General features: G+C 41.4%; 2 protein-coding genes across 2 annotated transcripts in view; both read left to right on the plus strand.

The window, feature by feature from the left end:
• Positions 1–13,236, plus strand: part of LOC141121389 (von Willebrand factor A domain-containing protein 5A-like) — a gene marked incomplete in the record, with an annotated part of 791,688 nt that overhangs the window by 200,273 nt on the left and 578,179 nt on the right.
• The window catches only part of LOC141128246 (von Willebrand factor A domain-containing protein 5A-like), a 192,922-nt gene that overhangs the window by 161,055 nt on the left and 18,631 nt on the right, over positions 1–13,236 (plus strand). The window contains exons 17-21 of the mRNA XM_073615442.1: positions 3,279–3,335; positions 3,736–3,768; positions 4,354–4,410; positions 5,429–5,485; positions 8,186–8,340. Coding sequence (XP_073471543.1) covers positions 3,279–3,335; positions 3,736–3,768; positions 4,354–4,410; positions 5,429–5,485; positions 8,186–8,340 — 359 coding nt within the window. The remainder of the gene's footprint in view (positions 1–3,278; positions 3,336–3,735; positions 3,769–4,353; positions 4,411–5,428; positions 5,486–8,185; positions 8,341–13,236) is intronic.

Consider the following 13,236-nt stretch of genomic DNA (forward strand, 5'->3'; position numbering starts at 1 on the left):
ACAGGAAGTGCCTGAACAAATACCTTCATGGCAGGATCACCAGGGATTATTAAAATGAAAGCCTGAGATGTAAAAATATATTAAAAACAACTTTTGAAATGACATTAACATGTTAAGCACTTGAGCCATGGAAGGTTTCACCCACCCCCCCCTCCTTCATGACCAGGCCATTTTTTTACGATACAGCACTGTGTTACTTTAACTGACAATTGCACAGTCGTGCGACGCTGTACACAAATAAAATTTGTGTCCCTTTTTCCCACAAATAGAGCTTTCTTTTGGTGGTAATTGATCACCTCTGCGGTTTTTATTTTTTGCGTTATGAACAAAAAAAGACAGACAATTAAAAAAAAAAAAATAACCATTTTTTTTTACTTTCTGTCATGAAACCTATCCAATAAAAAAATGTAAAAAATCGGATTTCTTCATGAATTTAGGCCAATATGTATTCTGCTACATGTTTTTGGTAAAAAATAAATCCCAAAAAGCGTATATTGATTGGTTTGTGCCAAAGTTATCATGTCTACAAACTATGGGATATGTTTATGGCATATTTTTTCTTTTTTTACTAGTAATGGTGGCGATCAGTGATTTTCAATGGGACTGCGTCATTGCGGCGTCTGATAAATCAGACACCTATCTAACACTTTTGACACTTTTTTGGGAACCAGTAACATTATTACAGTGATCAGTGCTAAAAATGTGCACAGTTACTGTACTAATGACACTGGAAGGGAAGGGGTTAACATCAGGGGCAAACAAAAGGTTAAGTGTGCTCCTAGGGGTGCTTTTTAACTGTGTGGGGGATGGACTGATTGTATGAACACAGAGATCTGTGTTCATGCCTTAGCAGAAAAACAAGATCAATGTGTTCTTCCCTGTCAGGACGGCGATCTGCTTTGTTTACATAGACAGGTGCCCGTTCTGCCTCTCTGGGGAATGATCAGTGGGTCCTGGCGAACTTTGCTGCTGATCGGCTCCCCCTCTATCAGCGTGTGCCCCAGCACTCTATTGCACGAAATGATGTACAGGTACGTAGTTTCACGCAATAGAACCAACCTGCCACAGTATATGTACTGTGGCTGATCAGCAAGTGGTGAAAAAAAAAATAATCATTTTAGTTTTCTTTCTGTTCTGTTTTAGGATTTTTTATGTCTCAGACATCAGATGTTGATTGCGATGACGGGGATTACAAAGTAGATAGGAACAGTCATCCTTATTTTCCAGTCATGTTTAAAGTTTTTGTAAAGCAATAAAAAAATATCTCTGCATTACATGTACATGTCCCCAGGTTTTGTCCATATAAATCCTTCCAGTACAGAAAAATACCAGTTGATCTGCCAGAAATCCAGTGAGCTCCTAACTTCCTGTTTTGGGCGGACAACACTGAAATCCACAGTCAGCCCTCCCCTTGTTCTGTCTTGCTGAACAACAGATTTTCACCCATCCATGCCCTTCTCCACCCCTGCCCAGATGCATACATTAATTTCCTTCCAAGTAAAACAATACCATTGCCTCTACTCCCAAGAGCCTGCCCCCATAATGTAAAAGTGTAGTGTTTAAGTGATTTTCCTTCTTGATAAAGCCTTTCTTTAATATAAAGGTGGACGGTCATCTAAGAGACGTAAAGCACAAAGTAAGTGATTGTACACTGCAGGGGGACTAGTCATGTGTTCTTGAAGTTGGCACCGTTGCTCGGGGTGCCCTGTGATATTTCTAACCTAAAAAACCTTTTATTGGCAGAATTTTGAGAATCCCTTCGTGAGCAAAAGACCGATGGCTGATTCTTATTTATAAAAAGTCACAGGCCAAGAGCTGCTGCGTGCGCAGCATAAGCGGAAGGCCTACATGACTGGGGTTTGACTAGCTAGGCTGTAGTAAGGTAGGGGTTAAACAAAATGTGTGGAAAAGGGGAAAATAATAGGTCTTACCCCATTGGGGGAGGGAGGGTTAGGTCAAGGTGTGCTGACAATTAGACTAGGCATTTAACCCCATTCCAAACCGATATGGCGGATTTTAGAATTGGCAGCTGATGGTCATGAATGAATGATATGGGGAGGCCTCTCAAAAGATCATTAGCTGTCTCGTCTCCTAGACATGTGACATTGGGAAATTTATCGGGTACAGTATATAGGAAAAAAGTAGGGAAATCTGTCATAGATTGAAGGTAAAAGGGCAAAATAAAAATACTCATTTTAGTTTTCTTTCTGTTCTGTTTGAGGATTTTCTGAATGCGATGGCATGGATTTCGAAGGAGGTAGGAACAGTCATCCTTATTTTCCTGTCATGTTTAAAGCTTATGTCAAGCAGTAAAAAAATATCTCTGCATTACATGTACATGTCCCCAGGTTTTGTCCATATAAATGCTTCCAGTACAGAAAAATACCAGTTGATCTGCCAGAAATCCAGTGAGCTCCTAACTTCCTGTTTTGGGCGGACAACACTGAAATCCACAGTCAGCCCTCCCCTTGTTCTGTCTTGCTGAACAACAGATTTTCACCCATCCATGCCCTTCTCCACCCCTGCCCAGATGCATACATTCATTTCCTTCCAAGTAAAACAATACCATTGCCTCTACTCCCAAGAGCCTGCCCCCACAATGTAAAAGTGTAGTGTTTAAGTGATTTTCCTTCTTGATAAAGCCTTTCTTTAATATAAAGGTGGACGGTCATCTAAGAGACGTAAAGCACAAAGTAAGTGATTGTACACTGCAGGGGGACTAGTCACGTGTTCTTGAAGTTGGCACCGTTGCTCGGGGTGCCCTGTGATATTTCCAACCTAAAAAACCTTTTATTGGCAGAATTTTGAGAATCCCTTCGTGAGCAAAAGACCGATGGCTGATTCTTATTTATAAAAAGTCACAGGCCAAGAGCTGCTGCGTGCGCAGCATAAGCGGAAGGCCTACATGACTGGGGTTTGACTAGCTAGGCTGTAGTAAGGTAGGGGTTAAACAAAATGTGTGGAAAAGGGGAAAATAATAGGACTTACCCCATTGGGGGAGGGAGAGTTGGGTCAAGGTGTGCTGACGATTAGACTAGGCATTTAACCCCATTCCAAACCGATATGGCGGATTTTAGAATTGGCAGCTGATGGTCATGAATGAATGATATGGGGAGGCCTCTCAAAAGATCATTAGCTGTCTCGTCTCCAGGACATGTGACATTGGGAAATTTATCGGGTACAGTATATAGGAAAAAAGTAGGGAAATCTGTCAAAGATTGAAAGTAAAAGGGCAAAATAAAAATACTCATTTTAGTTTTCTTTCTGTTCTGTTTGAGGATCATGTAGTCCTGAGACATCAGATTCTGAATGCGATGGCATGGCTTACGAAGGAGGTAGGAACAGTCATCCTTATTTTCCTGTCATGTTTAAAGCTTATGTCAAGCAATAAAAAAATATCTCTGCATTACATGTACATGTCCCCAGGTTTTGTCCATATAAATCCTTCCAGTACAGAAAAATACCAGTTGATCTGCCATAAATCCAGTGAGCTCTTAACTTCCTGTTTTGAGTGGACAACACTGAAATCCACAGTCAGCCCTCCCCTTGTTCTGTCTTGCTGAACAACAGATTTTCACCCATCCATGCCCTTCACCCCTGCCCAGATGCATACATTAATTTCCTTCCAAGTAAAACAATACCATTGCCTCTACTGCCAAGAGTCTGCCCCCACAATGTAAAAGTGTAGTGTTTAAGTGATTTTCCTTCTTGATAAAGCCTTTCTTTAATATACAGGTGGACGGTCATCTAAGAGACGTAAAGCACAAAGTAAGTGATTGTACACTGCAGGGGGACTAGTCATGTGTTCTTGAAGTTGGCACCGTTGCTCGGGGTGCCCTGTGATATTTCCAACCCAAAAAACCTTTTATTGGCAGAATTTTGAGAATCCCTTCGTGAGCAAAAGACCGATGGCTGATTCTTATTTATAAAAAGTCACAGGCCAAGAGGTGCTGCAGGCGCAGCATAAGCGGAAGGCCTACATGACTGGGGTTTGACTAGCTAGGCTGTAGTAAGGTAGGGGTTAAACAAAATGTGTGGAAAAGGGGAAAATAATAGGACTTACCCCATTGGGGGAGGGAGAGTTGGGTCAAGGTGTGCTGACGATTAGACTAGGCATTTAACCCCATTCCAAACCGATATGGCGGATTTTAGAATTGGCAGCTGATGGTCATGAATGAATGATATGGGGAGGCCTCTCAAAAGATCATTAGCTGTCTCGTCTCCAGGACATGTGACATTGGGAAATTTATCGGGTACAGTATATAGGAAAAAAGTAGGGAAATCTGTCAAAGATTGAAAGTAAAAGGGCAAAATAAAAATACTCATTTTAGTTTTCTTTCTGTTCTGTTTGAGGATCATGTAGTCCTGAGACATCAGATTCTGAATGCGATGGCATGGCTTACGAAGGAGGTAGGAACAGTCATCCTTATTTTCCTGTCATGTTTAAAGCTTATGTCAAGCAATAAAAAAATATCTCTGCATTACATGTACATGTCCCCAGGTTTTGTCCATATAAATCCTTCCAGTACAGAAAAATACCAGTTGATCTGCCATAAATCCAGTGAGCTCTTAACTTCCTGTTTTGAGTGGACAACACTGAAATCCACAGTCAGCCCTCCCCTTGTTCTGTCTTGCTGAACAACAGATTTTCACCCATCCATGCCCTTCACCCCTGCCCAGATGCATACATTAATTTCCTTCCAAGTAAAACAATACCATTGCCTCTACTGCCAAGAGTCTGCCCCCACAATGTAAAAGTGTAGTGTTTAAGTGATTTTCCTTCTTGATAAAGCCTTTCTTTAATATAAAGGTGGACGGTCATCTAAGAGACGTAAAGCACAAAGTAAGTGATTGTACACTGCAGGGGGACTAGTCATGTGTTCTTGAAGTTGGCACCGTTGCTCGGGGTGCCCTGTGATATTTCCAACCCAAAAAACCTTTTATTGGCAGAATTTTGAGAATCCCTTCGTGAGCAAAAGACCGATGGCTGATTCTTATTTATAAAAAGTCACAGGCCAAGAGGTGCTGCAGGCGCAGCATAAGCGGAAGGCCTACATGACTGGGGTTTGACTAGCTAGGCTGTAGTAAGGTAGGGGTTAAACAAAATGTGTGGAAAAGGGGAAAATAATAGGTCTTACCCCATTGGGGGAGGGAGGGTTGGGTCAAGGTGTGCTGACAATTAGACTAGGCATTTAACCCCATTCCAAACCGATATGGCGGATTTTAGAATTGGCAGCTGATGGTCATGAATGAATGATATGGGGAGGCCTCTCAAAAGATCATTAGCTGTCTCGTCTCCAGGACATGTGACATTGGGAAATTTATCGGGTACAGTATATAGGAAAAAAGTAGGGAAATCTGTCATAGATTGAAGGTAAAAGGGCAAAATAAAAATACTCATTTTAGTTTTCTTTCTGTTCTGTTTGAGGATTATGTAGTTCTGGGACATCAGATTCTGAAAGTGATGGCAAGGCTTACGAAGGAGGTAGGAACAGTCATCCTTATTTTCCAGTAATGTTTAAAGCGTATGTCAAGCAATAAAAAAATATCTCTGCATTACATGTACATGTCCCCAGGTTTTGTCCATATAAATCCTTCCAGTACAGAAAAATACCAGTTGATCTGCCAGAAATCCAGTGAGCTCTTAACTTCCTGTTTTGAGTGGACAACACTGAATTCCACAGTCAGCCCTCCCCTTGTTCTGTCTTGCTGAACAACAGATCTTCACCCATCCATGCCCTTCTCCACCCCTGAAATTATTCATAAAAATGACATAAAACTATCCCCTATTGTGTAAACACTATAACTTTTGCGCAAACCAATCAATATACTCTTATTGCGATTTTTTTTTTTTACTAAAAATATGTAGAAGAATACGTATCGGCCTAAACTGAGGAAAAAAAATGTTTTTTTTATATATTTTTTGGGGATATTTATTATAGCAAAAAGTAAAAAATAATGTGTTTTTTTTTTCAAAATAGTCGCTTTTTTGTTTATAGCGCAACAAATAAAAACCACAGAGGTGATCAAATACTACCAAAAGAAAGCTCTATTTGTGGGAAAAAAAGGACGTCAGTTTTGTTTGGGAGCAACTTCGCACGACCGCACAATTGTCAGTTAAAGCGACGCAGTGCCGAATCGCAAAAAGTGCTCTGGTCTTTGGCCAGCCAAATGGTCCGGAGCTTAAATGGTTAAAGCTGTTTTTTCACAAAGTTAAAAGAAAAATATGAATGTTGGGACCTGCCCTAGAATGGAAGCGGGGTTGAATTTTGGAAATGCTTGGAGATAACCTTTAAGGTCCCATGCTGTGAGCTGGCTTTCGGCTTATCCATTTGGCTTTTCCCTAACCGTCTCTGATCTCTGAGCGCGCTAAATGGGTGACAAGGCAGGAGCACAATTGGGAAAAAGGGACAACAGGAAGTGCCTGAACAAAGACCTTCATGGCAGGATCACCAGGGACTAGCTTTCCCCCCCTTCATGACCAGGCCATTTTTTTGCTAAACAGCACTGTGTTACTTTAACTGACAATTGTCAGTCGTGCGACACTGTACACAAATAAAATTTATGTCCTTTTTTCCCACAAATCAAGCTTTCTTTTGGTGGTAATTGATCACCCCTGCAGCAGTTTTTATTTTTTGCGTTATAAACAAAAAAAGGCCGACAATTAAAAAAAAAAAAAAAAACTATTTTTTTTTACTTTCTGTCATGAAACCTATCCAATAAAAAAAATGTAAAAAATCTGATTTCTTCATCAATTTAGGCCAATATGTATTCTGCTACATGTTTTTGGTAAAAAAAAATCGCAATAAGCGTATATTGATTGGTTTGCGCAAATGTTATCGCGTCTACAAACGATGGGATATTTTTATGGCATTTTTTTTTTTTTTTTACTAGTAATGGTGGCAATCAGCAACTTTTAGCAGGACTGCGACATTGTGGTGGACAAATCAGACACCTATCTGACACTTTTGACACTTTTTTGGGGAACCAGTGACATTATTACAGTGATCAGTGTTAAAAATGTGCACTGTTACTGTACTAATGACACTGGCAGGGAAGGGGTTAACATCAGGGGCGAACAAAAGGTTAAATGTGCTCCTAGGGGGTGCTTTTCAACTGTGTGGGGGATGGACTGATTGGATGAACACAGAGATCTGTGTTCCTGCTTAGCAGAAACACAAGATCAATGTGTTCTTCTCTGTCAGAACGGCGATCTGCCTTGCTTACATAGACAGATGCCCGTTCTGCCTCCCTGGGGAGCGATCAGGTTTAATTTGCTCACTGATTTTCCAAGAAGTCTACACTAAGATACAAGTCAGATTTCGAGATTTCAGATTTCAAGCCAGATTTCATCCACTGCAACAAAAATTTCATTTTTAATTGGAAAAAAATACAATAAAACTAAGTTTGAAAAAAAAAAAATAATAATTTTGGGTGAGATACTTCCTATAGGAAATCAAGTCTAAAGGGATGCAGGCCTAGCAGCTTTCCTCATTAGTGACTGCAGGTGCACAGCTGATTGATAATTATTAAACACTCCCATTAGACTCACTCCCACAAGGACGCAGACAAACACACAGGGATTTCTTCAGAATAACAAAAGGTAGGAATCTGCAACAAAGTTTGTTAAAATCCTTATAATGTACATAAATCACCCAGATTGTTTTTTTTCTCAACAAAAGTGGAGTTACGCTTTAAATATTCAGTTGAAAACGTTTTCTTATATCTGTTCAATAAGTGCAAAAAACACAGTGTGATTCTGCCAGAAATCCAGTGAGCTGATCTATTTCTGTAATCTCTGCTCTGCTTATCAAGCAGCATTATTGGTTCTTCCCGTTTCACTTCTCTGGACTAAAAAACACCTTCCCCACTGTAACAGAAATTAAACAGGGGGAGGGGGGTAGTTTGTAGTTCAAATCAGGGATGACAAACCTAGGGTGACAAGTCTGCTCCTTCATAAGTGCAGTACAGTGAGCGTTGTCACCCTAGGACAGGGAGCGTGTTACTGGCAGGATCACCAGTTCATAATAAAGGAAAAACAACCTGAAAAAAAATGGTTGCAGCCACCAGATAGTAACAGTGGTAATCGTGTGTGTGTGTGTGTTTGTGTGTGTGTTTGTGTGTGTGTGTGTGTATATATATATATATATATATATATATTTATTTATATTTATTATTGTTCTAGTTGAACAACCCTCACCCCCTGTCCAAAAGGAGACCCCCGCTCTAGTGAGGCTGATCACCGTGCAGAACGCGGACGGATCCTGGAAACTGACCCCCGAAATCTCTGCTGTCCTGGGAATATCTGAGGAAGACATAAAGACCGGGAACCCTGACCAGGTATTGTGGTACTGACCATATCTGCAATATTTTATATTTTCCTTACAAAAAAATTTTTTTTGAATTATATTTTTTCATTTCTGACCATAATAAATAAAAGGAAAAAAATGAAAATGTCCCTTCAGGTCTGGTATGGCTATTAAGGGGATACCACACCAAAATTAAAAAAATGGTGTGGGGCACTATATACTCTGAACAGCAGTATATATACTATATGGCCTGCCCTATAAACTCTGCAGAAAATTGGGCCTTAGGTGTTGGTGGTACCAGAACACTGTAAGCCCTCAGTTACTCTTGTTGGGCGCAGGAACGGGCCCTGCTGTGAAATATTATATTCAAAAATGTAAATTACATGCCCCTGTTAAACAGGGGCAGAAGAACTGGGCCTTGGGTGGTGGTGGTGCCCTAAACCAAAAATATTGTTGGAAGCTAGCATCATCAAGATTGAGGAGGAATAGGATAGTCAGCATAGGCAGTCTTCAAGGGACCCCACATCCATAGCAAATTCAATCAGTAACATCATGTTGTGAGTGTGGTATGGAATCTTAATTATACATATGGGGAATTTGAATTACATAAAATGTTAGTGTTTTGCGCAGTGCCTCCAACCTTACAGTAAAAAATGTGAACTTTGTTCAGACAATCAGTAACATACCACAATAATTTCCTGAGTTTGTTAATCTATGGGGAATTCTTACCAATGTATAAATATCTCCCAATAAAATTAATAAGTACCGTATTTATCGGTGTATAGCACGCACTGGCGTATAACACGCACCCCAAGTTTAGGAGGGAAGTTTAAGGGAAAAAACTTTTAGGAGGGAAGTTTAAGGAAAAAAACTTACATTTTAAATGCCCATCAATGCAGCCTTATCAATGTCCATCTGCAGCCTTGCCCAGTGTCCATCTGCAGCCTTGCCCAGTGTCCATCTGCAGCCTTGCCCAGTGTCCATCTGCAGCCTTGCCCAGTGTCCATCTGCAGCCTTGCCCAGTGTCCATCTGCAGCCTTTCCTAGTGTCCATCTGCAGCCTTGCCCAGTGTCCATCTGCAGCCTTGCCCAGTGTCCATCTGCAGCCTTGCCCAGTGTCCATCTGCAGCCTTTCCCAGTGTCCATCTGCAGCCTTTCCCAGTGTCCATCTGCAGCCTTCCCCAGTGTCCATCCATCGGCTCATCTCGCAGTCCCACCCAGTCCTGCCCCATCCCGCCCCGGCTCCTATGATGGACACAACACCGGTCCAATGGCGGGACGTAAAGGCTAGGAGGCGGGACTGGGCGTGACTGCGAGCGGAGCCGAGCCTAGCCGAGTACACAGTACACTCGGCTCGGTCTATTTCGGCGGCTCTTGCTCCTCTTCCCCTCAGAGACAGCGGGGATCGGCGTATAGCAGCACCCACGATTTTCCCCTGATTTTTAAGGGGAAAAAATTGTGTGCTATATGCCGATAAATATGGTAAATAATTTTTTATTAATTTACAAGTATAATTATACAATTTCATACAGAACTGGGATTTCTGGTGATTAATATTTCATACACCCTACCAAAGATATCAACGCGGCAATAAAACTATTTTCCTTAATATTTGATAAATAACCCAAGGGTAGCCCAAATGACTACAATATCTCTTGCCGCTCGGGAAAACAATCCTCTGAATTTCTCCAGCCGGAAGGAATACAAAGTATGTCTAGCGGAGTCAACAGATAGATATTATAAATTTGAAGAGAGTATTAACCACTTGCCGACTGGGCCATAGCCGAAAGACGGCTACAACGCGGTCGGGTTATCCTGGGTGGAGGTCCGTGGGACGTCCTCCCAGAATCCTGCTCTCGCGCACCCCCTAGGGCGCGCACCCGAGAACTTCCGTAACCTCTGGACCCGGCGCATCACGGATCACGGTAAACGGTAGCTGATCACGGCCGTTTACCATGTGATCGCTCCGTCAAATGATGGAGCGATCACATGTAAACAAACCGGCGTCATATCATGACGCCGGTTCCTCCCTCCCCTCTGTGTACTGATCGGTACAGTGCGAGGGGAGAGGGGGAGGGATCGGATGGCAGCACCGCTGTGGGCTGCATGTGCAGGGCTCACAGCGGTGCTCAGTGACAAATACAGTCACATCCATCCATCCCTCCATGCTCAGCCATCCCTGCAATACACTCTGCAATACACCCTGCAATACACCCTGCAATACACCCTGCAATATACTCTGCAATATACCCTGCAATACCCTGCAATATACCCAGCAATACCCCGCAATACTCTGCAATACCCCGCAATACCCTGCACTACTCCGCAATACCCCGCAATGCTCTGCAATACCCTGCAATACCCTGCAATACCCCGCAATACTCTGCACTACTCTGCACTACCCCGCAATAGTCTGCAATACCCCGCAATACCCTGCACTACTATGCAATATTCTGCAATACCCCGCAATACCCTGCACTACTCTGCAATACCCTGCAATACCCCGCAATACCCTGCACTACTCTGCAATACCCCGCAATAGTCTGCAATACCCTGCACTACTCTGCAATACCCCGCAATAGTCTGCAATACCCCGCAATACCCTGCACTACTCTGCAATACCCCGCACTACTCTGCAATACCCCGCAATACCCACCCACCGTCATGTGACGTCCTTGACTTTGTGTAGGGATATCTGAATGATGCCTGCAGCTACAGGCATCATTCAGATATCAGCTTTTTCAGCCGGCGATTCCCTACACCATAAGAATGGTCATAATGGCTGTTCCACTGCTTGATTGTTCTTATGGGAGGCGAGAGGGGATGCCCCCCTTCCCGCCACCCTCCGGTGCTTCTACCGACTCCGCTACGATCGAAGCCAGGATCTTTTTTTTTTTTTTTATTATTATTTCAGGCTTCCCAGCCTAGAGGTGAGATGTGGGGTCTTATTGACCCCATATCTCACTGTAAAGAGGACATGTCATGCCATATTCCTATTACAAGGGATGTTTACATTCCTTGTAATAGGAATAAAAGTGATCAAAAAAATAGTTTTTTTGGGAAAAAAGTGTCAAACTAAAATAAATAAAGTAAAATGAACAATAAAAAAAAAAAAAATTTTTTAAAGCGCCCCTGTCCGTGTGCTCGCATGCAGAAGCGAACGCATACGTAAGTCCTGCCCACATATGAAAACGGTGTTCAAACCACACATGTGAGGTATCACTGCGAACGTTGGAGCGAGAGCAATAATTTTGGCCCTGGACCTCCTCTGTAACTCAAAACATGAAACCAGTAAAAAATTTTAAAGCGTCAACTATGGAGATTTTTAAGTAGCGAAGTTTGGCACTATTCCACGAGCGTGTGCAATTTTGAAGGGTGACATGTTATGTATCTATTTACTCAGCGTAACTTTATCTTTCACATTATGCAAAAACATTGGGCTAACTTTACTATTTTGTTTTTTTTTTAAAGCACAAAACTGTTTTTTTTCCAAAAACAACACGTTCGAAAAATTGCTGCGCAAATACCGTGCGAGATAAAAAGTTGCAACAACTGCCATTGTATTCTCTAGGGTCTTTGCTAAAAAAAAATATATATAATGTTTTGGGGTTCTATGTAATTTTCTAGCAAATAAGTGATTATTTTTTCATGTGGAAGAGAAATATAAGAATTGGCCTGGGTGCTCCAGAACGCCTGGAGGTGCTCCCTACATGTTGGGCCTCAAAATGTGGCCACGCTGTGTAAAAGTCTCACACATGTGGTATTGCCATACTCAGGAGTAATAGCAGAATGTGTTCTGGGGTGTAATTTGTGGTATGCATATGCTGTGTGTGAGAAATAACCTTCTAATATGACAATTTTGTGGAAAAAAAAGTAAAAAAAAATCTTGATTTTTGCAAAGAATTGTGGGAAAAAATGACAATTTCAAAAAAACTCACCATGCATCTTTTCAAATACCTTGGAATGTCTTCTTTCCAAAAAGGGGTTATTTGGGGGGTAATTGTACTTTTCTGGCATGTTAGGATCTCAAGAAATTAGATAGGCCGTCAGTACTTCAGGTGTGATCAATTTTCAGATATTGGCACCATAGCTTTTGGACTCTCTAACATTCCCAAAGATCAAATAATATACACCAAGTTGTACTTATTTTTACCAAAGATATGTAGCAGTATAAATTTTGGCCAAAATTTACGAAGAAAAATTACCAATTTGCTAAATTTTATAACAGAAACAAATAAAAATTCATTTTTTTACCAAATTTTCAGTCTTTTTTCTTTTATAGCGCAAAAAATAAAAAACCCAACAGTGATTAAATACCACCAAAAGAAAGCTCTATTTGTGTGAAAAAAAAGGATAAAAATTTCATATGGGTACAGTGTTGCATGACTGAGTAATTGCTATTCAAAATGTGAGAGCACCGAAAGCTGAAAATTGATCTGGTTAGGAAGGGGGTTTAAGTGCCCAGTGGTCAAGTGGTTAACTTAACAGAGCTACCAGATTGAATGGGGCGATAAATAATTTCACTGGGACCACAGTAGCCAAATTTGTTGTAATACAGTTTGATCTTAATTTCACCCACAAGCAGCTTCAACACACAAGGCCAATAACGTGGGACAATTGTTTTATACTAAACTACCCTTTCCCTTCACACAGTATTGGATAAGATACAATGTATACAGTAAGATACAATTCCTATGATTTTGGGAAGAGAAAATATTATCAATATATGGTCAGCATCTCACCACTATGTAAAGGAAAGGATTTATATTTGATTCGTCCTAGCAGCAATGTCCAACGAGATGGGGAGTGGTCGCTTATTACCAAATTTGTGTTCGTCCAGATGGTGTATGTCAGAGTGTGGGTCTGTCTCCCTCTCTATGGCACCTCACATACTTTATACTAGGGATGAGGTTCGAGTTTGAGTCAAA

This window comes from Aquarana catesbeiana, linkage group LG01, assembly GCF_042186555.1.
Source record: "Aquarana catesbeiana isolate 2022-GZ linkage group LG01, ASM4218655v1, whole genome shotgun sequence".
In the NCBI taxonomy this organism is placed as follows: Eukaryota; Metazoa; Chordata; class Amphibia; order Anura; family Ranidae; genus Aquarana; species Aquarana catesbeiana.